The sequence below is a fragment of the Scyliorhinus torazame genome, chromosome 2 (genome assembly GCF_047496885.1).
Source record: "Scyliorhinus torazame isolate Kashiwa2021f chromosome 2, sScyTor2.1, whole genome shotgun sequence".
Taxonomy (NCBI): domain Eukaryota; kingdom Metazoa; phylum Chordata; class Chondrichthyes; order Carcharhiniformes; family Scyliorhinidae; genus Scyliorhinus; species Scyliorhinus torazame.
In genome coordinates, this window is record NC_092708.1 from 1,303,412 (window position 1) to 1,328,386 (window position 24,975).

The 24,975-nt window shown below is 66.2% G+C and overlaps 1 protein-coding gene across 1 annotated transcript in view; it reads left to right on the top strand.

Moving 5' to 3' along the window:
- Positions 1–24,975, top strand: part of LOC140385657 (unconventional myosin-X-like) — a 91,051-nt gene that overhangs the window by 12,292 nt on the left and 53,784 nt on the right. The window contains exon 3 of the mRNA XM_072468039.1: positions 22,474–22,771. Within this exon, the coding sequence (XP_072324140.1) occupies positions 22,474–22,771 (298 nt within the window). The remainder of the gene's footprint in view (positions 1–22,473; positions 22,772–24,975) is intronic.

The window sequence follows — 24,975 nt, forward strand, 5'->3', positions numbered from 1 at the left end:
GCGGTGTGGGTGGCAGACTGCGGTGTGGGTGACAGACTGCGGTGTGGGCGGCAGACTGCGGTGTGGGTGGCAGACTGCGGTGTGGGTGGCAGACTGCGGTGTGGGTGACAGACTGCGGTGTGGGCGGCAGACTGCGGTGTGGGTGACAGACTGCGGTGTGGGTGGCAGACTGCGGTGTGGGTGACAGACTGCAGTGTGGGTGGCAGACTGCGGTGTGGGTGACAGACTGCGGTGTGGGCGGCAGACTGCGGTGTGGGTGGCAGACTGCGGTGTGGGTGGCAGACAGACTGCGGTGTGGGTGGCAGACAGACTGCGGTGTGGGCGGCAGACTGCGGTGTGGGTGGCAGACAGACTGCGGTGTGGGTGGCAGACTGCGGTGTGGGTGGCAGACTGCGGTGTGGGTGGCAGACAGACTGCGGTGTGGGTGGCAGACAGACTGCGGTGTGGGTGGCAGACTGCGGTGTGGGTGGCAGACTGCGGTGTGGGTGACAGACTGCGGTGTGGGTGGCAGACAGACTGCGGTGTGGGCGGCAGACTGCGGTGTGGGTGGCAGACAGACTGCGGTGTGGGTGGCAGACTGCGGTGTGGGTGGCAGACAGACTGCGGTGTGGGTGGCAGACTGCGGTGTGGGTGGCAGACAGACTGCGGTGTGGGTGACAGACTGCGGTGTGGGTGGCAGACAGACTGCGGTGTGGGTGGCAGACAGACTGCGGTGTGGGCGGCAGACTGCGGTGTGGGTGGCAGACAGACTGCGGTGTGGGTGGCAGACTGCGGTGTGGGTGGCAGACTGCGGTGTGGGCGGCAGACTGCGGTGTGGGTGGCAGACTGCGGTGTGGGTGGCAGACTGTGGTGTGGGTGGCAGACTGCGGTGTGGGTGGCAGACTGCGGTGTGGGTGGCAGACTGCGGTGTGGGTGGCAGACAGACTGCGGTGTGGGTGGCAGACAGACTGCGGTGTGGGTGACAGACAGACTGTGGTGTGGGTGGCAGACAGACTGCGGTGTGGGTGACAGACTGCGGTGTGGGTGGCAGACTGCGGTGTGGGTGGCAGACAGACTGTGGTGTGGGTGGCAGACTGCGGTGTGGGTGGCAGACTGCGGTGTGGGTGGCAGACTGCGGTGTGGGTGGCAGACTGCGGTGTGGCAGACAGACTGCGGTGTGGGTGGCAGACAGACTGCGGTGTGGGTGGCAGACTGCGGTGTGGGTGACAGACTGCGGTGTGGGTGACAGACAGACTGCGGTGTGGGTGACAGACTGCGGTGTGGGTGACAGACTGCGGTGTGGGTGACAGACTGCGGTGTGGGCGACAGACTGCGGTGTGGGCGGCAGACTGCGGTGTGGGTGGCAGACAGACTGCGGTGTGGGTGGCAGACTGCGGTGTGGGTGGCAGACAGACTGCGGTGTGGGTGGCAGACAGACTGCGGTGTGGGTGGCAGACAGACTGCGGTGTGGGCGACAGACTGCGGTGTGGGTGGCAGACTGCGGTGTGGGTGACAGACTGCGGTGTGGGCGACAGACTGCGGTGTGGGTGGCAGACAGACTGCGGTGTGGGTGGCAGACTGCGGTGTGGGTGGCAGACTGCGGTGTGGGTGACAGACTGCGGTGTGGGTGGCAGACAGACTGCGGTGTGGGTGGCAGACTGCGGTGTGGGCGACAGACTGCGGTGTGGGTGACAGACTGCGGTGTGGGCGGCAGACTGCGGTGTGGGTGGCAGACTGCGGTGTGGGTGACAGACTGCGGTGTGGGCGACAGACTGCGGTGTGGGTGGCAGACTGCGGTGTGGGTGGCAGACTGCGGTGTGGGTGACAGACTGCGGTGTGGGCGGCAGACAGACTGCGGTGTGGGTGACAGACTGCGGTGTGGGTGGCAGACAGACTGCGGTGTGGGTGACAGACTGCGGTGTGGGTGGCAGACTGCGGTGTGGGTGACAGACTGCGGTGTGGGCGGCAGACAGACTGCGGTGTGGGTGGCAGACTGCGGTGTGGGTGGCAGACAGACTGTGGTGTGGGTGGCAGACTGCGGTGTGGGTGACAGACTGCGGTGTGGGCGGCAGACTGCGGTGTGGGTGACAGACAGACTGCGGTGTGGGTGACAGACTGCGGTGTGGGTGGCAGACAGACTGCGGTGTGGGTGGCAGACTGCGGTGTGGGTGGCAGACTGCGGTGTGGGTGACAGACTGCGGTGTGGGTGGCAGACTGCGGTGTGGGTGGCAGACTGCGGTGTGGGTGACAGACTGCGGTGTGGGTGGCAGACAGACTGCGGTGTGGGTGACAGACTGCGGTGTGGGTGACAGACTGCGGTGTGGGTGACAGACAGACTGCGGTGTGGGTGGCAGACTGCGGTGTGGGTGGCAGACTGCGGTGTGGGTGGCAGACTGCGGTGTGGGTGGCAGACTGCGGTGTGGGTGACAGACTGCGGTGTGGGTGGCAGACAGACTGCGGTGTGGGTGGCAGACTGCGGTGTGGGTGGCAGACTGCGGTGTGGGTGGCAGACAGACTGCGGTGTGGGTGGCAGACTGCGGTGTGGGTGACAGACTGCGGTGTGGGTGGCAGACTGCGGTGTGGGTGGCAGACTGCGGTGTGGGTGACAGACTGCGGTGTGGGTGGCAGACAGACTGCGGTGTGGGTGACAGACTGCGGTGTGGGTGGCAGACTGCGGTGTGGGTGGCAGACAGACTGCGGTGTGGGTGGCAGACTGCGGTGTGGGTGACAGACTGCGGTGTGGGTGGCAGACTGCGGTGTGGGTGGCAGACTGCGGTGTGGGTGACAGACTGCGGTGTGGGTGGCAGACAGACTGCGGTGTGGGTGACAGACTGCGGTGTGGGTGGCAGACTGCGGTGTGGGTGGCAGACAGACTGCGGTGTGGGTGGCAGACTGCGGTGTGGGTGACAGACTGCGGTGTGGGTGGCAGACTGCGGTGTGGGTGGCAGACTGCGGTGTGGGTGACAGACTGCGGTGTGGGTGGCAGACTGCGGTGTGGGTGGCAGACTGCGGTGTGGGTGACAGACTGCGGTGTGGGTGACAGACAGACTGCGGTGTGGGTGGCAGACTGCGGTGTGGGTGGCAGACTGCGGTGTGGGTGGCAGACAGACTGCGGTGTGGGCGGCAGACTGCGGTGTGGGTGGCAGACAGACTGCGGTGTGGGCGGCAGACTGCGGTGTGGGTGACAGACTGCGGTGTGGGTGGCAGACAGACTGCGGTGTGGGTGGCAGACTGCGGTGTGGGTGGCAGACTGCGGTGTGGGTGACAGACAGACTGCGGTGTGGGTGACAGACTGCGGTGTGGGCGGCAGACTGCGGTGTGGGCGGCAGACAGACTGCGGTGTGGGCGACAGACTGCGGTGTGGGCGGCAGACAGACTGCGGTGTGGGCGACAGACTGCGGTGTGGGTGGCAGACAGACTGCGGTGTGGGCGACAGACTGCGGTGTGGGCGGCAGACAGACTGCGGTGTGGGTGGCAGACTGCGGTGTGGGTGGCAGACTGCGGTGTGGGTGACAGACTGCGGTGTGGGCGACAGACTGCGGTGTGGGTGACAGACTGCGGTGTGGGTGACAGACTGCGGTGTGGGCGGCAGACTGCGGTGTGGGTGACAGACTGCGGTGTGGGCGGCAGACTGCGGTGTGGGTGACAGACTGCGGTGTGGGTGACAGACTGCGGTGTGGGTGACAGACAGACTGCGGTGTGGGTGGCAGACTGCGGTGTGGGTGGCAGACTGCGGTGTGGGTGACAGACTGCGGTGTGGGCGACAGACTGCGGTGTGGGTGGCAGACTGCGGTGTGGGTGACAGACTGCGGTGTGGGTGACAGACTGCGGTGTGGGTGGCAGACTGCGGTGTGGGTGGCAGACTGCGGTGTGGGCGACAGACTGCGGTGTGGGTGACAGACTGCGGTGTGGGTGACAGACTGCGGTGTGGGTGACAGACTGCGGTGTGGGTGGCAGACTGCGGTGTGGGTGACAGACTGCGGTGTGGGTGGCAGACAGACTGCGGTGTGGGCGGCAGACTGCGGTGTGGGTGGCAGACTGCGGTGTGGGCGGCAGACTGCGGTGTGGGTGACAGACTGCGGTGTGGGTGGCAGACAGACTGCGGTGTGGGTGGCAGACAGACTGCGGTGTGGGTGGCAGACTGCGGTGTGGGTGGCAGACAGACTGCGGTGTGGGTGGCAGACAGACTGCGGTGTGGGTGACAGACTGCGGTGTGGGTGGCAGACAGACTGCGGTGTGGGTGGCAGACAGACTGCGGTGTGGGTGGCAGACAGACTGCGGTGTGGGTGGCAGACAGACTGCGGGGTGGGTGACAGACAGACTGCGGGGTGGGTGACAGACAGACTGCGGTGTGGGTGGCAGACAGACTGCGGTGTGGGTGGCAGACTGCGGTGTGGGTGGCAGACAGACTGCGGTGTGGGTGGCAGACTGCGGTGTGGGTGGCAGACTGCGGTGTGGGTGGCAGACAGACTGCGGTGTGGGTGGCAGACTGCGGTGTGGCAGACAGACTGCGGTGTGGGTGGCAGACTGCGGTGTGGGTGGCAGACAGACTGCGGTGTGGACGGCAGACTGCGGTGTGGCAGACAGACTGCGGTGTGGGTGGCAGACTGCGGTGTGGCAGACAGACTGCGGTGTGGGTGGCAGACAGACTGCGGTGTGGGTGACAGACTGCGGTGTGGGTGGCAGACTGCGGTGTGGGTGGCAGACTGCGGTGTGGGTGGCAGACAGACTGCGGTGTGGGTGGCAGACTGCGGTGTGGGCGGCAGACTGCGGTGTGGGTGGCAGACTGCGGTGTGGGTGGCAGACTGCGGTGTGGGTGGCAGACAGACTGCGGTGTGGGTGACAGACTGCGGTGTGGGTGGCAGACTGCGGTGTGGGTGGCAGACTGCGGTGTGGGTGGCAGACAGACTGCGGTGTGGGTGGCAGACTGCGGTGTGGGTGGCAGACAGACTGCGGTGTGGGCGGCAGACAGACTGCGGTGTGGGTGACAGACTGCGGTGTGGGTGGCAGACTGCGGTGTGGGTGACAGACTGCGGTGTGGGTGACAGACTGCGGTGTGGGTGACAGACTGCGGTGTGGGTGACAGACAGACTGCAGTGTGGGCGGCAGACTGCGGTGTGGGTGGCAGACTGCGGTGTGGGTGGCAGACTGCGGTGTGGGTGGCAGACTGCGGTGTGGGTGACAGACTGCGGTGTGGGTGGCAGACTGCGGTGTGGGTGACAGACTGCGGTGTGGGTGGCAGACTGCGGTGTGGGTGGCAGACAGACTGCGGTGTGGGTGGCAGACTGCAGTGTGGGTGGCAGACTGCGGTGTGGGTGACAGACTGCGGTGTGGGTGGCAGACTGCGGTGTGGGTGACAGACAGACTGCAGTGTGGGTGGCAGACTGCGGTGTGGGTGACAGACAGACTGCAGTGTGGGTGGCAGACTGCGGTGTGGGTGACAGACTGCAGTGTGGGTGACAGACTGCGGTGTGGGTGACAGACTGCGGTGTGGGTGACAGACTGCGGTGTGGGTGACAGACAGACTGCAGTGTGGGTGGCAGACTGCGGTGTGGGTGACAGACTGCGGTGTGGGTGACAGACTGCGGTGTGGGTGACAGACTGCGGTGTGGGTGGCAGACTGCGGTGTGGGCGGCAGACTGCGGTGTGGGTGACAGACTGCGGTGTGGGTGGCAGACTGCGGTGTGGGTGGCAGACTGCGGTGTGGGTGGCAGACAGACTGCGGTGTGGGTGGCAGACAGACTGCGGTGTGGGTGACAGACTGCGGTGTGGGCGGCAGACAGACTGCGGTGTGGGTGGCAGACTGGGGTGTGGGCGGCAGACTGCGGTGTGGGTGACAGACAGACTGCGGTGTGGGTGGCAGACTGCGGTGTGGGCGGCAGACTGCGGTGTGGGTGGCAGACTGCGGTGTGGGTGACAGACTGCGGTGTGGGTGACAGACAGACTGCGGTGTGGGTGGCAGACTGCGGTGTGGGCGGCAGACTGCGGTGTGGGTGGCAGACTGCGGTGTGGGTGGCAGACTGCGGTGTGGGCGGCAGACTGCGGTGTGGGCGGCAGACTGCGGTGTGGGTGACAGACAGACTGCGGTGTGGGTGGCAGACTGCGGTGTGGGCGGCAGACTGCGGTGTGGGTGGCAGACTGCGGTGTGGGTGGCAGACTGCGGTGTGGGTGGCAGACTGCGGTGTGGGTGGCAGACTGCGGTGTGGGTGGCAGACTGCGGTGTGGGCGGCAGACTGCGGTGTGGGTGGCAGACAGACTGCGGTGTGGGTGACAGACTGCGGTGTGGGTGGCAGACAGACTGCGGTGTGGGCGGCAGACTGCGGTGTGGGTGGCACACTGCGGTGTGGGCGGCAGACTGCGGTGTGGGTGGCAGACAGACTGCGGTGTGGGTGACAGACTGCGGTGTGGGTGGCAGACAGACTGCGGTGTGGGTGGCAGACTGCGGTGTGGGTGGCAGACAGACTGCGGTGTGGGCGGCAGACTGCGGTGTGGGTGACAGACTGCGGTGTGGGTGGCAGACTGCGGTGTGGGTGGCAGACAGACTGCGGTGTGGGTGGCAGACAGACTGCGGTGTGGGTGGCAGACAGACTGCGGTGTGGGTGGCAGACAGACTGCGGTGTGGGTGGCAGACTGCGGTGTGGGTGACAGACTGCGGTGTGGGCGGCAGACTGCGGTGTGGGTGACAGACTGCGGTGTGGGTGACAGACTGCGGTGTGGGTGGCAGACTGCGGTGTGGGTGGCAGACAGACTGCGGTGTGGGTGGCAGACAGACTGCGGTGTGGGTGACAGACTGCGGTGTGGGTGGCAGACAGACTGCGGTGTGGGCGGCAGACAGACTGCGGTGTGGGTGACAGACTGCGGTGTGGGCGGCAGACTGCGGTGTGGGTGGCAGACAGACTGCGGTGTGGGTGACAGACTGCGGTGTGGGTGGCAGACAGACTGCGGTGTGGGCGGCAGACTGCGGTGTGGGTGGCAGACTGCGGTGTGGGTGGCAGACTGCGGTGTGGGTGGCAGACAGACTGCGGTGTGGGTGGCAGACTGCGGTGTGGGTGGCAGACTGCGGTGTGGGTGACAGACTGCGGTGTGGGTGGCAGACAGACTGCAGTGTGGGTGACAGACTGCGGTGTGGGTGACAGACTGCGGTGTGGGTGGCAGACAGACTGCAGTGTGGGTGGCAGACTGCGGTGTGGGTGGCAGACTGCGGTGTGGGTGACAGACTGCGGTGTGGGTGGCAGACTGCGGTGTGGGTGGCAGACTGCGGTGTGGCAGACAGACTGCGGTGTGGGTGACAGACTGCGGTGTGGGTGGCAGACTGCGGTGTGGGTGACAGACTGCGGTGTGGGCGGCAGACTGCGGTGTGGGTGACAGACAGACTGCGGTGTGGGTGGCAGACTGCGGTGTGGGTGACAGACTGCGGTGTGGGTGGCAGACTGCGGTGTGGGTGGCAGACTGCGGTGTGGGTGACAGACAGACTGCGGTGTGGGTGACAGACTGCGGTGTGGGTGACAGACTGCGGTGTGGGTGGCAGACAGACTGCGGTGTGGGTGACAGACTGCGGTGTGGGTGGCAGACAGACTGCGGTGTGGGCGGCAGACTGCGGTGTGGGTGGCAGACAGACTGCGGTGTGGGTGACAGACAGACTGCGGTGTGGGTGGCAGACTGCGGTGTGGGTGGCAGACTGCGGTGTGGGTGGCAGACTGCGGTGTGGGTGACAGACTGCGGTGTGGGTGACAGACTGCGGTGTGGGCGACAGACTGCGGTGTGGGTGGCAGACTGCGGTGTGGGTGGCAGACTGCGGTGTGGGTGGCAGACTGCGGTGTGGGTGACAGACTGCGGTGTGGGTGACAGACTGCGGTGTGGGTGGCAGACTGCGGTGTGGGTGGCAGACTGCGGTGTGGGTGGCAGACTGCGGTGTGGGTGGCAGACTGCGGTGTGGGTGACAGACTGCGGTGTGGGTGACAGACTGCGGTGTGGGTGGCAGACAGACTGCAGTGTGGGTGGCAGACTGCGGTGTGGGTGGCAGACTGCGGTGTGGGTGACAGACTGCGGTGTGGGTGGCAGACTGCGGTGTGGGTGGCAGACTGCGGTGTGGCAGACAGACTGCGGTGTGGGTGACAGACTGCGGTGTGGGTGGCAGACTGCGGTGTGGGTGACAGACTGCGGTGTGGGCGGCAGACTGCGGTGTGGGTGACAGACAGACTGCGGTGTGGGTGGCAGACTGCGGTGTGGGTGACAGACTGCGGTGTGGGTGGCAGACTGCGGTGTGGGTGGCAGACTGCGGTGTGGGTGACAGACAGACTGCGGTGTGGGTGGCAGACTGCGGTGTGGGTGGCAGACTGCGGTGTGGGTGACAGACAGACTGCAGTGTGGGTGGCAGACTGCGGTGTGGGTGGCAGACTGCGGTGTGGGTGACAGACTGCGGTGTGGGTGGCAGACTGCGGTGTGGGTGACAGACTGCGGTGTGGGTGACAGACTGCGGTGTGGGCGGCAGACTGCGGTGTGGGTGACAGACTGCAGTGTGGGTGGCAGACAGACTGCGGTGTGGGTGGCAGACTGCGGTGTGGGTGGCAGACAGACTGCGGTGTGGGTGGCAGACTGCGGTGTGGGTGACAGACTGCGGTGTGGGTGACAGACTGCGGTGTGGGTGACAGACTGCGGTGTGGGTGACAGACTGCGGTGTGGGTGGCAGACAGACTGCGGTGTGGGTGGCAGACTGCGGTGTGGGTGACAGACAGACTGCAGTGTGGGTGGCAGACTGCGGTGTGGGTGACAGACTGCGGTGTGGGTGACAGACTGCGGTGTGGGTGACAGACTGCAGTGTGGGTGGCAGACAGACTGCGGTGTGGGTGGCAGACTGCGGTGTGGGTGACAGACAGACTGCAGTGTGGGTGGCAGACTGCGGTGTGGGTGACAGACTGCGGTGTGGGTGACAGACAGACTGCAGTGTGGGTGGCAGACTGCGGTGTGGGTGGCAGACTGCGGTGTGGGTGACAGACTGCGGTGTGGGTGGCAGACTGCAGTGTGGGTGGCAGACAGACTGCGGTGTGGGTGGCAGACTGCGGTGTGGGTGGCAGACTGCGGTGTGGGTGGCAGACTGCGGTGTGGGTGGCAGACTGCGGTGTGGGTGGCAGACTGCGGTGTGGGTGACAGACTGCGGTGTGGGTGACAGACTGCGGTGTGGGTGACAGACTGCGGTGTGGGTGGCAGACTGCGGTGTGGGCGGCAGACTGCGGTGTGGGTGACAGACTGCGGTGTGGGTGGCAGACTGCGGTGTGGGTGGCAGACTGCGGTGTGGGTGGCAGACAGACTGCGGTGTGGGTGGCAGACAGACTGCGGTGTGGGTGACAGACTGCGGTGTGGGCGGCAGACAGACTGCGGTGTGGGTGGCAGACTGGGGTGTGGGTGACAGACTGCGGTGTGGGTGGCAGACAGACTGCGGTGTGGGTGGCAGACTGCGGTGTGGGCGGCAGACTGCGGTGTGGGCGGCAGACTGCGGTGTGGGTGACAGACAGACTGCGGTGTGGGTGGCAGACTGCGGTGTGGGCGGCAGACTGCGGTGTGGGTGGCAGACTGCGGTGTGGGTGACAGACTGCGGTGTGGGTGACAGACAGACTGCGGTGTGGGTGGCAGACTGCGGTGTGGGCGGCAGACTGCGGTGTGGGTGGCAGACTGCGGTGTGGGTGGCAGACTGCGGTGTGGGCGGCAGACTGCGGTGTGGGCGGCAGACTGCGGTGTGGGTGACAGACAGACTGCGGTGTGGGTGGCAGACTGCGGTGTGGGCGGCAGACTGCGGTGTGGGTGGCAGACTGCGGTGTGGGTGGCAGACTGCGGTGTGGGTGGCAGACTGCGGTGTGGGTGGCAGACTGCGGTGTGGGTGGCAGACAGACTGCGGTGTGGGTGGCAGACTGCGGTGTGGGTGGCAGACAGACTGCGGTGTGGGTGACAGACTGCGGTGTGGGTGGCAGACAGACTGCGGTGTGGGTGGCAGACTGCGGTGTGGGTGGCAGACAGACTGCGGTGTGGGCGGCAGACTGCGGTGTGGGTGGCAGACAGACTGCGGTGTGGGTGACAGACTGCGGTGTGGGTGGCAGACAGACTGCGGTGTGGGTGGCAGACTGCGGTGTGGGTGGCAGACTGCGGTGTGGGTGGCAGACTGCGGTGTGGGTGGCAGACAGACTGCGGTGTGGGTGGCAGACTGCGGTGTGGGCGGCAGACTGCGGTGTGGGCGGCAGACAGACTGCGGTGTGGGTGACAGACTGCGGTGTGGGCGGCAGACTGCGGTGTGGGTGACAGACTGCGGTGTGGGTGGCAGACAGACTGCGGTGTGGGTGGCAGACTGCGGTGTGGGTGGCAGACTGCGGTGTGGGTGGCAGACAGACTGCGGTGTGGGTGGCAGACTGCGGTGTGGGTGGCAGACTGCGGTGTGGGTGACAGACTGCGGTGTGGGTGGCAGACAGACTGCGGTGTGGGTGGCAGACTGCGGTGTGGGTGGCAGACTGCGGTGTGGGTGGCAGACTGCGGTGTGGGTGGCAGACAGACTGCGGTGTGGGTGGCAGACTGCGGTGTGGGTGGCAGACAGACTGCGGTGTGGGTGACAGACTGCGGTGTGGGCGGCAGACTGCGGTGTGGGTGACAGACTGCGGTGTGGGTGACAGACTGCGGTGTGGGTGGCAGACTGCGGTGTGGGCGACAGACTGCGGTGTGGGTGGCAGACTGCGGTGTGGGCGGCAGACTGCGGTGTGGGTGGCAGACTGCGGTGTGGGTGGCAGACAGACTGCGGTGTGGGTGACAGACTGCGGTGTGGGTGGCAGACTGCGGTGTGGGTGGCAGACTGCGGTGTGGGTGGCAGACTGCGGTGTGGGTGGCAGACTGCGGTGTGGGCGGCAGACTGCGGTGTGGGTGGCAGACTGCGGTGTGGGTGGCAGACTGCGGTGTGGGTGGCAGACTGCGGTGTGGGTGACAGACTGCGGTGTGGGTGGCAGACTGCGGTGTGGGTGGCAGACAGACTGCGGTGTGGGTGACAGACTGCGGTGTGGGCGGCAGACTGCGGTGTGGGTGGCAGACAGACTGCGGTGTGGGTGACAGACTGCGGTGTGGGCGGCAGACTGCGGTGTGGGTGGCAGACTGCGGTGTGGGTGACAGACTGCGGTGTGGGTGGCAGACTGCGGTGTGGGCGGCAGACTGCGGTGTGGGTGGCAGACTGCGGTGTGGGTGGCAGACTGCGGTGTGGGTGGCAGACTGCGGTGTGGGTGGCAGACTGCGGTGTGGGTGGCAGACAGACTGCGGTGTGGGCGGCAGACTGCGGTGTGGGCGGCAGACTGCGGTGTGGGTGGCAGACAGACTGCGGTGTGGGTGGCAGACTGCGGTGTGGGTGACAGACTGCGGTGTGGGCGACAGACAGACTGCGGTGTGGGTGACAGACTGCGGTGTGGGTGGCAGACAGACTGCGGTGTGGGCGACAGACAGACTGCGGTGTGGGTGACAGACTGCGGTGTGGGTGGCAGACTGCGGTGTGGGTGACAGACTGCGGTGTGGGTGGCAGACAGACTGCGGTGTGGGTGGCAGACAGACTGCGGTGTGGGTGGCAGACTGCGGTGTGGGCGACAGACAGACTGCGGTGTGGGTGACAGACTGCGGTGTGGGCGGCAGACTGCGGTGTGGGTGGCAGACTGCGGTGTGGGTGGCAGACTGCGGTGTGGGTGACAGACTGCGGTGTGGGCGGCAGACTGCGGTGTGGGTGACAGACTGCAGTGTGGGTGGCAGACTGCGGTGTGGGTGACAGACTGCGGTGTGGGCGGCAGACTGCGGTGTGGGTGGCAGACTGCGGTGTGGGTGGCAGACAGACTGCGGTGTGGGTGGCAGACAGACTGCGGTGTGGGCGGCAGACTGCGGTGTGGGTGGCAGACAGACTGCGGTGTGGGTGGCAGACTGCGGTGTGGGTGGCAGACTGCGGTGTGGGTGGCAGACAGACTGCGGTGTGGGTGACAGACTGCGGTGTGGGTGGCAGACAGACTGCGGTGTGGGCGGCAGACTGCGGTGTGGGTGGCAGACAGACTGCGGTGTGGGTGGCAGACTGCGGTGTGGGTGGCAGACTGCGGTGTGGGTGGCAGACTGCGGTGTGGGTGGCAGACTGCGGTGTGGGTGGCAGACAGACTGCGGTGTGGGTGACAGACTGCGGTGTGGGTGGCAGACAGACTGCGGTGTGGGCGGCAGACAGACTGCGGTGTGGGTGGCAGACAGACTGCGGTGTGGGTGGCAGACTGCGGTGTGGGTGGCAGACTGCGGTGTGGGTGACAGACTGCGGTGTGGGTGGCAGACAGACTGCGGTGTGGGTGGCAGACAGACTGCGGTGTGGGTGACAGACTGCGGTGTGGGTGGCAGACTGCGGTGTGGGTGGCAGACTGCGGTGTGGGTGGCAGACAGACTGCGGTGTGGGTGGCAGACAGACTGCGGTGTGGGCGGCAGACTGCGGTGTGGGTGGCAGACAGACTGCGGTGTGGGTGGCAGACTGCGGTGTGGGTGGCAGACTGCGGTGTGGGCGGCAGACTGCGGTGTGGGTGGCAGACTGCGGTGTGGGTGGCAGACTGTGGTGTGGGTGGCAGACTGCGGTGTGGGTGGCAGACTGCGGTGTGGGTGGCAGACTGCGGTGTGGGTGGCAGACAGACTGCGGTGTGGGTGGCAGACAGACTGCGGTGTGGGTGACAGACTGCGGTGTGGGTGGCAGACTGTGGTGTGGGTGGCAGACTGCGGTGTGGGTGGCAGACTGCGGTGTGGGTGGCAGACTGCGGTGTGGCAGACAGACTGCGGTGTGGGTGGCAGACAGACTGCGGTGTGGGTGGCAGACAGACTGCGGTGTGGGTGGCAGACAGACTGCGGTGTGGGTGACAGACTGCGGTGTGGGTGGCAGACTGCGGTGTGGGTGGCAGACTGCAGTGTGGGTGGCAGACTGCGGTGTGGGTGGCAGACTGCGGTGTGGGTGGCAGACAGACTGCAGTGTGGGTGGCAGACTGCGGTGTGGGTGGCAGACTGCGGTGTGGGTGGCAGACAGACTGCGGTGTGGGCGGCAGACTGCGGTGTGGGTGGCAGACTGCGGTGTGGGTGACAGACTGCGGTGTGGGTGACAGACTGCGGTGTGGGTGACAGACTGCGGTGTGGGTGGCAGACTGCGGTGTGGGTGACAGACTGCGGTGTGGGTGACAGACTGCGGTGTGGGCGGCAGACTGCGGTGTGGGTGGCAGACTGCGGTGTGGGTGACAGACTGCGGTGTGGGTGGCAGACAGACTGCGGTGTGGGTGGCAGACAGACTGCGGTGTGGGTGGCAGACTGCGGTGTGGGCGGCAGACTGCGGTGTGGGTGGCAGACTGCGGTGTGGGTGACAGACTGCGGTGTGGGCGGCAGACTGCGGTGTGGGCGGCAGACTGCGGTGTGGGCGGCAGACTGCGGTGTGGGTGGCAGACTGCGGTGTGGGTGACAGACTGCGGTGTGGGCGACAGACTGCGGTGTGGGTGGCAGACTGCGGTGTGGGTGACAGACTGCGGTGTGGGTGACAGACTGCGGTGTGGGCGACAGACTGCGGTGTGGGTGGCAGACTGCGGTGTGGGTGACAGACTGCGGTGTGGGCGACAGACTGCGGTGTGGGTGGCAGACTGCGGTGTGGGTGACAGACTGCGGTGTGGGCGACAGACTGCGGTGTGGGTGGCAGACTGCGGTGTGGGTGACAGACTGCGGTGTGGGCGACAGACTGCGGTGTGGGCGACAGACTGCGGTGTGGGTGACAGACTGCGGTGTGGGTGACAGACTGCGGTGTGGGCGGCAGACTGCGGTGTGGGTGGCAGACTGCGGTGTGGGTGACAGACTGCGGTGTGGGCGACAGACTGCGGTGTGGGTGGCAGACTGCGGTGTGGGTGACAGACTGCGGTGTGGGTGGCAGACAGACTGTGGTGTGGGCGGCAGACTGCGGTGTGGGTGGCAGACTGCGGTGTGGGCGGCAGACTGCGGTGTGGGTGGCAGACTGCGGTGTGGGTGACAGACTGCGGTGTGGGTGGCAGACAGACTGCGGTGTGGGTGGCAGACTGCGGTGTGGGTGGCAGACTGCGGTGTGGGTGACAGACTGCGGTGTGGGCGGCAGACTGCGGTGTGGGTGACAGACTGCGGTGTGGGCGGCAGACTGCGGTGTGGGTGACAGACTGCGGTGTGGGTGACAGACTGCGGTGTGGGTGACAGACTGCGGTGTGGGTGACAGACTGCGGTGTGGGTGACAGACTGCGGTGTGGGTGACAGACTGCGGTGTGGACGGCACACTGCGGTGTGGGTGGCAGACAGACTGCGGTGTGGGTGGCAGACAGACTGCGGTGTGGGTGACAGACTGCGGTGTGGGTGGCAGACTGCGGTGTGGGTGGCAGACTGCGGTGTGGGTGGCAGACTGCGGTGTGGGTGGCAGACTGCGGTGTGGGCGGCAGACTGCGGTGTGGGTGGCAGACAGACTGCGGTGTGGGTGGCAGACTGCGGTGTGGGCGGCAGACTGCGGTGTGGGTGGCAGACAGACTGCGGTGTGGGTGGCAGACAGACTGCGGTGTGGGTGACAGACTGCGGTGTGGGTGGCAGACAGACTGCGGTGTGGGTGGCAGACTGCGGTGTGGGTGGCAGACAGACTGCGGTGTGGGTGGCAGACAGACTGCGGTGTGGGTGACAGACTGTGGTGTGGGCGGCAGACTGCGGTGTGGGTGGCAGACTGCGGTGTGGGTGACAGACTGCGGTGTGGGCGGCAGACTGCGGTGTGGGTGGCAGACTGCGGTGTGGGTGACAGACTGCGGTGTGGGCGGCAGACTGCGGTGTGGGTGACAGACTGCGGTGTGGGCGGCAGACTGCGGTGTGGGTGACAGACTGCGGTGTGGGTGACAGACTGCGGTGTGGGTGACAGACTGCGGTGTGGGTGACAGACTGCGGTGTGGGTGACAGACTGCGGTGTGGGTGACAGACTGCGGTGTGGACGGCACACTGCGGTGTGGGTGGCAGACAGACTGCGGTGTGGGTGGCAGACAGACTGCGGTGTGGGTGACAGACTGCGGTGTGGGTGGCAGACTGCGGTGTGGGTGGCAGACTGCGGTGTGGGTGGCAGACTGCGGTGTGGGTGGCAGACTGCGGTGTGGGCGGCAGACTGCGGTGTGGGTGGCAGACAGACTGCGGTGTGGGTGGCAGACTGCGGTGTGGGCGGCAGACTGCGGTGTGGGTGGCAGACAGACTGCGGTGTGGGTGGCAGACAGACTGCGGTGTGGGTGACAGACTGCGGTGTGGGTGGCAGACAGACTGCGGTGTGGGTGGCAGACTGCGGTGTGGGTGGCAGACAGACTGCGGTGTGGGTGGCAGACAGACTGCGGTGTGGGTGGCAGACAGACTGCGGTGTGGGTGGCAGACTGCGGTGTGGGTGGCAGACAGACTGCGGTGTGGGTGGCAGACAGACTGCGGTGTGGGTGACAGACTGCGGTGTGGGTGGCAGACAGACTGCGGTGTGGGTGACAGACTGCGGTGTGGGTGACAGACTGCGGTGTGGGTGGCAGACTGCGGTGTGGGTGGCAGACTGCGGTGTGGGAGACAGACTGCGGTGTGGGTGGCAGACAGACTGCGGTGTGGGTGGCAGACAGACTGCGGTGTGGGTGACAGACTGCGGTGTGGGTGACAGACTGCGGTGTGGGTGGCAGACAGACTGCGGTGTGGGTGACAGACTGCGGTGTGGGTGACAGACTGCGGTGTGGACGGCACACTGCGGTGTGGGTGGCAGACAGACTGCGGTGTGGGTGGCAGACAGACTGCGGTGTGGGTGACAGACTGCGGTGTGGGTGGCAGACTGCGGTGTGGGTGGCAGACTGCGGTGTGGGTGGCAGACTGCGGTGTGGGTGGCAGACTGCGGTGTGGGCGGCAGACTGCGGTGTGGGTGGCAGACAGACTGCGGTGTGGGTGGCAGACTGCGGTGTGGGCGGCAGACTGCGGTGTGGGTGGCAGACAGACTGCGGTGTGGGTGGCAGACAGACTGCGGTGTGGGTGACAGACTGCGGTGTGGGTGGCAGACAGACTGCGGTGTGGGTGGCAGACTGCGGTGTGGGTGGCAGACAGACTGCGGTGTGGGTGGCAGACAGACTGCGGTGTGGGTGACAGACTGTGGTGTGGGCGACAGACAGACTGCGGTGTGGGTGGCAGACAGACTGCGGTGTGGGTGGCAGACAGACTGCGGTGTGGGTGGCAGACTGCGGTGTGGGTGGCAGACAGACTGCGGTGTGGGTGGCAGACAGACTGCGGTGTGGGTGACAGACTGTGGTGTGGGCGACAGACAGACTGCGGTGTGGGTGGCAGACAGACTGCGGTGTGGGTGGCAGACAGACTGCGGTGTGGGTGGCAGACAGACTGCGGTGTGGGTGACAGACTGCGGTGTGGGTGACAGACTGCGGTGTGGGTGGCAGACTGCGGTGTGGGTGGCAGACTGCGGTGTGGGAGACAGACTGCGGTGTGGGTGGCAGACAGACTGCGGTGTGGGTGGCAGACTGCGGTGTGGGTGACAGACTGCGGTGTGGGTGGCAGACTGCGGTGTGGGTGACAGACTGCGGTGTGGGTGGCAGACTGCGGTGTGGGTGGCAGACTGCGGTGTGGGCGGCAGACAGACTGCGGTGTGGGTGGCAGACTGCGGTGTGGGCGGCAGACAGACTGCGGTGTGGGTGACAGACTGCGGTGTGGGTGGCAGACTGCGGTGTGGGTGGCAGACTGCGGTGTGGGCGGCAGACAGACTGCGGTGTGGGTGGCAGACTGCGGTGTGGGTGACAGACTGCGGTGTGGGTGACAGACTGCGGTGTGGGTGGCAGACTGCGGTGTGGGTGACAGACTGCGGTGTGGGTGGCAGACAGACTGCGGTGTGGGTGGCAGACTGCGGTGTGGGTGGCAGACAGACTGCGGTGTGGGTGGCAGACAGACTGCGGTGTGGGTGACAGACTGCGGTGTGGCAGACAGACTGCGGTGTGGGTGGCAGACTGCGGTGTGGGTGGCAGACAGACTGCGGTGTGGGTGGCAGACTGCGGTGTGGGTGACAGACTGCGGTGTGGGTGACAGACTGCGGTGTGGGTGGCAGACTGCGGTGTGGGTGACAGACTGCGGTGTGGGTGGCAGACAGACTGCGGTGTGGGTGACAGACTGCGGTGTGGGTGGCAGACTGCGGTGTGGGTGGCAGACAGACTGCGGTGTGGGTGACAGGCAGACTGCGGTGTGGGTGGCAGACTGCGGTGTGGGTGGCAGACAGACTGCGGTGTGGGTGACAGACAGACTGCAGTGTGGGCGGCAGACTGCGGTGTGGGTGGCAGACTGCGGTGTGGGTGGCAGACAGACTGCGGTGTGGGTGGCAGACTGCGGTGTGGGTGGCAGACAGACTGCAGTGTGGGCGGCAGACTGCGGTGTGGGCGGCAGACTGCGGTGTGGGTGGCAGACAGACTGCGGTGTGGGTGGCAGACAGACTGCGGTGTGGGCGGCAGACTGCGGTGTGGGTGGCAGACTGCGGTGTGGGTGGCAGACTGCGGTGTGGGTGGCAGACTGCGGTGTGGGTGGCAGACTGCGGTGTGGGTGGCAGACTGCGGTGTGGGTGACAGACAGACTGCGGTGTGGGTGACAGACAGACTGCGGTGTGGGTGGCAGACTGCGGTGTGGGTGGCAGACAGACTGCGGTGTGGGTGGCAGACAGACTGCGGTGTGGCAGACAGACTGCGGTGTGGGTGGCAGACTGCGGTGTGGGTGGCAGACTGCGGTGTGGGTGGCAGACTGCGGTGTGGGTGGCAGACTGCGGTGTGGGTGGCAGACTGCGGTGTGGGTGGCAGACAGACTGCGGTGTGGGTGACAGACTGCGGTGTGGGTGGCAGACTGCGGTGTGGGTGGCAGACAGACTGCGGTGTGGGTGGCAGACAGACTGCGGTGTGGGTGGCAGACTGCGGTGTGGGTGACAGACAGACTGCGGTGTGGGTGACAGACTGCGGTGTGGGCGGCAGACTGCGGTGTGGGTGACAGACTGCGGTGTGGGTGGCAGACAGACTGCGGTGTGGGTGACAGACTGCGGTGTGGGTGGCAGACAGACTGCGGTGTGGGTGACAGACTGCGGTGTGGGCGGCAGACTGCGGTGTGGGTGGCAGACAGACTGCGGTGTGGGTGACAGACTGCGGTGTGGGCGGCAGACTGCGGTGTGGGTGACAGACTGCGGTGTGGGCGGCAGACTGCGGTGTGGGTGACAGACTGCGGTGTGGGTGACAGACTGCGGTGTGGGTGACAGACTGCGGTGTGGGCGGCAGACTGCGGTGTGGGTGACAGACTGCGGTGTGGGTGGCAGACAGACTGCGGTGTGGGCGGCAGACTGCGGTGTGGGTGACAGACTGCGGTGTGGGTGACAGACTGCGGTGTGGGTGGCAGACTGCGGTGTGGGTGACAGACTGCGGTGTGGGTGACAGACAGACTGCGGTGTGGGTGGCAGACTGCGGTGTGGGTGGCAGACTGCGGTGTGGGTGGCAGACAGACTGCGGTGTGGGTGACAGACTGCGGTGTGGGTGACAGACTGCGGTGTGGGTGACAGACTGCGGTGTGGGTGACAGACTGCGGTGTGGGTGACAGACTGCGGTGTGGGTGGCAGACTGCGGTGTGGGTGGCAGACTGCGGTGTGGGTGACAGACTGCGGTGTGGGTGGCAGACTGCGGTGTGGGTGACAGACTGCGGTGTGGGTGACAGACTGCGGTGTGGGTGACAGACTGCGGTGTGGGTGACAGACTGCGGTGTGGGTGACAGACAGACTGCGGTGTGGGTGGCAGACTGCGGTGTGGGTGGCAGACTGCGGTGTGGGTGACAGACAGACTGCGGTGTGGGTGACAGACTGCGGTGTGGGTGGCAGACTGCGGTGTGGGTGGCAGACTGCGGTGTGGGTGGCAGACTGCGGTGTGGGTGGCAGACAGACTGCGGTGTGGGTGACAGACTGCGGTGTGGGTGACAGACTGCGGTGTGGGTGACAGACTGCGGTGTGGGTGACAGACTGCGGTGTGGGTGACAGACTGCGGTGTGGGTGGCAGACTGCGGTGTGGGTGGCAGACTGCGGTGTGGGTGACAGACTGCGGTGTGGGTGACAGACAGACTGCGGTGTGGGTGGCAGACTGCGGTGTGGGTGGCAGACTGCGGTGTGGGTGACAGACAGACTGCGGTGTGGGTGGCAGACTGCGGTGTGGGTGACAGACTGCAGTGTGGGTGGCAGACTGCGGTGTGGGTGACAGACTGTGGTGTGGGTGACAGACAGACTGCGGTGTGGGTGGCAGACTGCGGTGTGGGTGACAGACTGCAGTGTGGGTGGCAGACTGCGGTGTGGGTGACAGACTGCGGTGTGGGTGACAGACTGCGGTGTGGGTGGCAGACTGCGGTGTGGGCGGCAGACAGACTGCGGTGTGGGTGGCAGACTGCGGTGTGGGTGACAGACTGTGGTGTGGGTGGCAGACAGACTGCGGTGTGGGTGGCAGACTGCGGTGTGGGTGGCAGACTGCGGTGTGGGTGACAGACTGCGGTGTGGGTGACAGACTGCGGTGTGGGTGACAGACTGCGGTGTGGGTGGCAGACTGCGGTGTGGGCGGCAGACTGCGGTGTGGGTGGCAGACAGACTGCGGTGTGGGTGGCAGACTGCGGTGTGGGCGGCAGACTGCGGTGTGGGTGACAGACTGCGGTGTGGGCGGCAGACTGCGGTGTGGGTGACAGACTGCGGTGTGGGCGGCAGACTGCGGTGTGGGTGACAGACTGCGGTGTGGGTGACAGACTGCGGTGTGGGTGACAGACAGACTGCGGTGTGGGTGGCAGACTGCGGTGTGGGTGGCAGACTGCGGTGTGGGTGACAGACTGCGGTGTGGGTGGCAGACAGACTGCGGTGTGGGTGACAGACTGCGGTGTGGGTGACAGACTGCGGTGTGGGTGACAGACTGCGGTGTGGGTGGCAGACTGCGGTGTGGGTGACAGACTGCGGTGTGGGTGACAGACAGACTGCGGTGTGGGTGGCAGACTGCGGTGTGGGTGGCAGACTGCGGTGTGGGTGACAGACTGCGGTGTGGGTGACAGACAGACTGCGGTGTGGGTGGCAGACTGCGGTGTGGGTGGCAGACTGCGGTGTGGGTGACAGACTGCGGTGTGGGTGACAGACTGCAGTGTGGGTGGCAGACTGCGGTGTGGGTGGCAGACTGCGGTGTGGGTGACAGACTGCGGTGTGGGTGACAGACTGCGGTGTGGGTGACAGACTGCGGTGTGGGTGACAGACTGCGGTGTGGGTGACAGACTGCGGTGTGGGTGGCAGACTGCGGTGTGGGCGGCAGACAGACTGCGGTGTGGGTGGCAGACTGCGGTGTGGGTGGCAGACAGACTGCGGTGTGGGTGGCAGACTGCGGTGTGGGTGACAGACTGTGGTGTGGGTGGCAGACTGCGGTGTGGGTGACAGACTGCGGTGTGGGTGGCAGACTGCGGTGTGGGCGGCAGACAGACTGCGGTGTGGGTGGCAGACAGACTGCGGTGTGGGTGGCAGACAGACTGCGGTGTGGGTGGCAGACTGCGGTGTGGGTGACAGACTGCGGTGTGGGTGGCAGACTGCGGTGTGGGTGACAGACTGCGGTGTGGGTGACAGACTGCGGTGTGGGTGACAGACTGCGGTGTGGGTGGCAGACTGCGGTGTGGGCGGCAGACTGCGGTGTGGGTGGCAGACAGACTGCGGTGTGGGTGGCAGACTGCGGTGTGGGCGGCAGACTGCGGTGTGGGTGACAGACTGCGGTGTGGGTGACAGACTGTGGTGTGGACGGCAGACTGCGGTGTGGGCGGCAGACTGCGGTGTGGGTGACAGACTGCGGTGTGGGTGACAGACTGCGGTGTGGGTGACAGACTGCGGTGTGGGTGGCAGACAGACTGCGGTGTGGGTGGCAGACTGCGGTGTGGGTGGCAGACTGCGGTGTGGGTGGCAGACAGACTGCGGTGTGGGTGGCAGACTGCGGTGTGGGTGGCAGACTGCGGTGTGGGCGGCAGACTGCGGTGTGGGTGACAGACTGCGGTGTGGGTGGCAGACAGACTGCGGTGTGGGTGGCAGACTGCGGTGTGGGTGGCAGACTGCGGTGTGGGTGGCAGACAGACTGCGGTGTGGGTGGCAGACTGCGGTGTGGGTGGCAGACTGCGGTGTGGGTGGCAGACAGACTGCGGTGTGGGTGGCAGACTGCGGTGTGGGTGGCAGACAGACTGCGGTGTGGGTGACAGACTGCGGTGTGGGCGGCAGACTGCGGTGTGGGTGGCAGACAGACTGCGGTGTGGGTGACAGACTGCGGTGTGGGTGGCAGACTGCGGTGTGGGTGACAGACTGCGGTGTGGGTGGCAGACAGACTGCGGTGTGGGTGACAGACTGCGGTGTGGGTGGCAGACTGCGGTGTGGGTGGCAGACAGACTGCGGTGTGGGTGACAGACTGCGGTGTGGGTGGCAGACTGCGGTGTGGGTGACAGACTGCGGTGTGGGTGGCAGACTGCGGTGTGGGCGGCAGACTGCGGTGTGGGTGACAGACTGCGGTGTGGGCGGCAGACTGCGGTGTGGGCGGCAGACTGCGGTGTGGGCGGCAGACTGCGGTGTGGGTGGCAGACTGCGGTGTGGGTGGCAGACTGCGGTGTGGGCGGCAGACAGACTGCGGTGTGGGTGACAGACTGCGGTGTGGGTGGCAGACTGCGGTGTGGGTGGCAGACAGACTGCGGTGTGGGTGGCAGACAGACTGCGGTGTGGGTGGCAGACAGACTGCGGTGTGGGCGGCAGACTGCGGTGTGGGCGGCAGACTGCGGTGTGGGTGACAGACTGCGGTGTGGGTGGCAGACAGACTGCGGTGTGGGTGGCAGACAGACTGCGGTGTGGGTGACAGACTGCGGTGTGGGTGACAGACTGCGGTGTGGGTGGCAGACAGACTGCGGTGTGGGTGGCAGACTGCGGTGTGGGTGACAGACAGACTGCGGTGTGGGTGGCAGACTGCGGTGTGGGTGGCAGACTGCGGTGTGGGTGGCAGACTGCGGTGTGGGTGACAGACTGCGGTGTGGGTGACAGACTGCGGTGTGGGTGGCAGACTGCGGTGTGGGTGACAGACAGACTGCGGTGTGGGTGGCAGACTGCGGTGTGGGTGACAGACTGCGGTGTGGGTGACAGACTGCGGTGTGGGTGACAGACTGCGGTGTGGGTGGCAGACTGCGGTGTGGGTGACAGACTGCGGTGTGGGCGGCAGACTGCGGTGTGGGTGACAGACTGCGGTGTGGGTGGCAGACTGCGGTGTGGGCGGCAGACTGCGGTGTGGGTGACAGACTGCGGTGTGGCAGACAGACTGCGGTGTGGGTGGCAGACTGCGGTGTGGGCGACAGACTGCGGTGTGGGTGGCAGACTGCGGTGTGGGTGGCAGACTGCGGTGTGGGTGGCAGACTCTGATGTGTTGTCTCCCTTGGTTCCAGTGCAAGATGAAAAGGGATACACGAGTCTGCAGGATGAGGCTGTCCGGATCTTCAATTCTTTGCAGGAACTGGAGGCGATTTCGGATCCCATTCCCATCATCCAGGGAATTCTCCAAACGTGCCAGGATCTAAAGTCACTGCGGGATGAGATTTATTGCCAGCTGATCAAACAGACGAACTACACGCCTCATCCCAACAGCACCGGGAACCTGCACCACTACTGGCTGCTCGGCTGCATGAGCTGCACACTGCTCCCCAGCCGGACCATTCTCCGCTACCTCAGGTTCCACCTCAAGAGGTTTGAGTGACAGCTTCCAACCCGCAGGGCTCCTCCCCTCACTCTCCCTCCACACTCACTCATCCTCCCCTCGCTCTCCCTCCACACTCACTCATCCTCCCCTCACTCTCCCTCCACACTCACTCATCCTCCCCTCACTCTCCCTCCACACTCACTCATCCTCCCCTCACTCTCCCTCCACACTCACTCATCCTCCCCTCACTCTCCCTCCACACTCACTCATCCTCCCCTCACTCTCCCTCCACACTCACTCATCCTCCCCTCACTCTCCCTCCACACTCACTCATCCTCCCCTCACTCTCCCTCCACACTCACTCATCCTCCCCTCGCTCTCCCTCCACACTCACTCATCCTCCCCTCGCTCTCCCTCCACACTCACTCATCCTCCCCTCGCTCTCCCTCCACACTCACTCATCCTCCCCTCACTCTCCCTCCACACGCACTCATCCTCCCCTCACTCTCCCTCCACACTCACTCATCCTCCCCCCACTCTCCCTCCACACTCACTCATCCTCCCCTCGCTCTCCCTCCACACTCACTCATCCTCCCCTCGCTCTCCCTCCACACTCACTCATCCTCCCCTCACTCTCCCTCCACACTCACTCATCCTCCCCTCACTCTCCCTCCACACTCACTCATCCTCCCCTCACTCTCCCTCCACACTCACTCATCCTCCCCTCACTCTCCCTCCACACTCACTCATCCTCCCCTCACTCTCCCTCCACACTCACTCATCCTCCCCTCACTCTCCCTCCACACTCACTCATCCTCCCCTCACTCTCCCTCCACACTCACTCATCCTCCCCTCACTCTCCCTCCCAGAAGGATTTGGGCTGTAGGTTACACGTTGTTATTTTGGGGAGGATTTAATTTTGGACTGGGTGTGGAGAGCGGGTGTAAAACTCTGCAGGGTTTCCATCGGGAGGCAGCTATACAAATCCGGGGGAGGGTGTCCCTGGTGGGGAGGCAGAGGGCGTGGGTGTCTGGGGTAGGGGGGGTGGGGGAGGGTCCCTGGTGGGGGGGGCGTGTGTGTCCAGGGTAGGGGGGGTGGGGGTGGGTCCCTGGTGGGGGGGTGCGTGTCCCTGGTGGGGGGGGCACGTGTGTCTGGGGTAGGGGGGGCGGGGGAGGGTCCCTGGTGGGGGGGTGCGTGTCCCTGGTGGGGGGGGGCACGTGTGTCTGGAGTAGGGGGGTGGGGGAGGGTCCCTGGTGGGGGGGTGCGTGTCCCTGGTGGGGGGGGCACGTGTGTCTGGGGTAGGGGGGCGGGGGGAGGGTCCCTGGTGGGGGGGTGCGTGTCCCTGGTGGGGGGGGCACGTGTGTCTGGGGTAGGGGGGCGGGGGAGGGTCCCTGGTGGGGGGGTGCGTGTCCCTGGTGGGGGGGGCACGTGTGTCTGGGGTAGGGGGGCGGGGGAGGGTCCCTGGTGGGGGGGTGCGTGTCCCTGGTGGGGGGGGCACGTGTGTCTGGGGTAGGGGGGGCGGGGGAGGGTACCTGGTGGGGGGGGCGTGTGTGTCTGGGGTAGGGGGGGTGGGGGAGGGTCCCTGGTGGGGGGGGCGTGGCTGTCCGGGGTAGGGGGCGCGAGTGTACGGGGTAGGGGGGTGGGGGAGGGTCCCTGGTGGGGGGGGCGTGTGTGTCCAGGGTAGGGGGGGGGTGGGGGTGGGTCCCTGGTGGGGGGGGTGCGTGTCCCTGGTGGGGGGGGCACGTGTGTCTGGGGTAGGGGGGCGGGGGAGGGTCCCTGGTGGGGGGGTGCGTGTCCCTGGTGGGGGGGGCACGTGTGTCTGGGGTAGGGGGGCGGGGGAGGGTCCCTGGTGGGGGGGTGCGTGTCCCTGGTGGGGGGGGCACGTGTGTCTGGGGTAGGGGGGGCGGGGGAGGGTCCCTGGTGGGGGGGTGCGTGTCCCTGGTGGGGGGGGCACGTGTGTCTGGAGTAGGGGGGTGGGGGAGGGTCCCAGGTTGGGGGGGGGGGCATGTGTTTCTGGGGTAGGGGCGTGGCTGTCCCTGGTGGGGGGCGCCCGTGTGTCCGGGGTAGGGGGGGTGGGGGTCCGGGGCGGAGGGGGCTTTTTTCTGCCGGGCCGTCTGTACATTCAGAGCCGGAGTCTCTTATGAAAATATGAAATCGAAGTAGGCCATTCGGCCCCTCGAGCCTGCCCCGCTATTCAACAAGATCATGTCAGATCTGTTTGTATTTCTAATTCCACATTCCCATCGTCCCC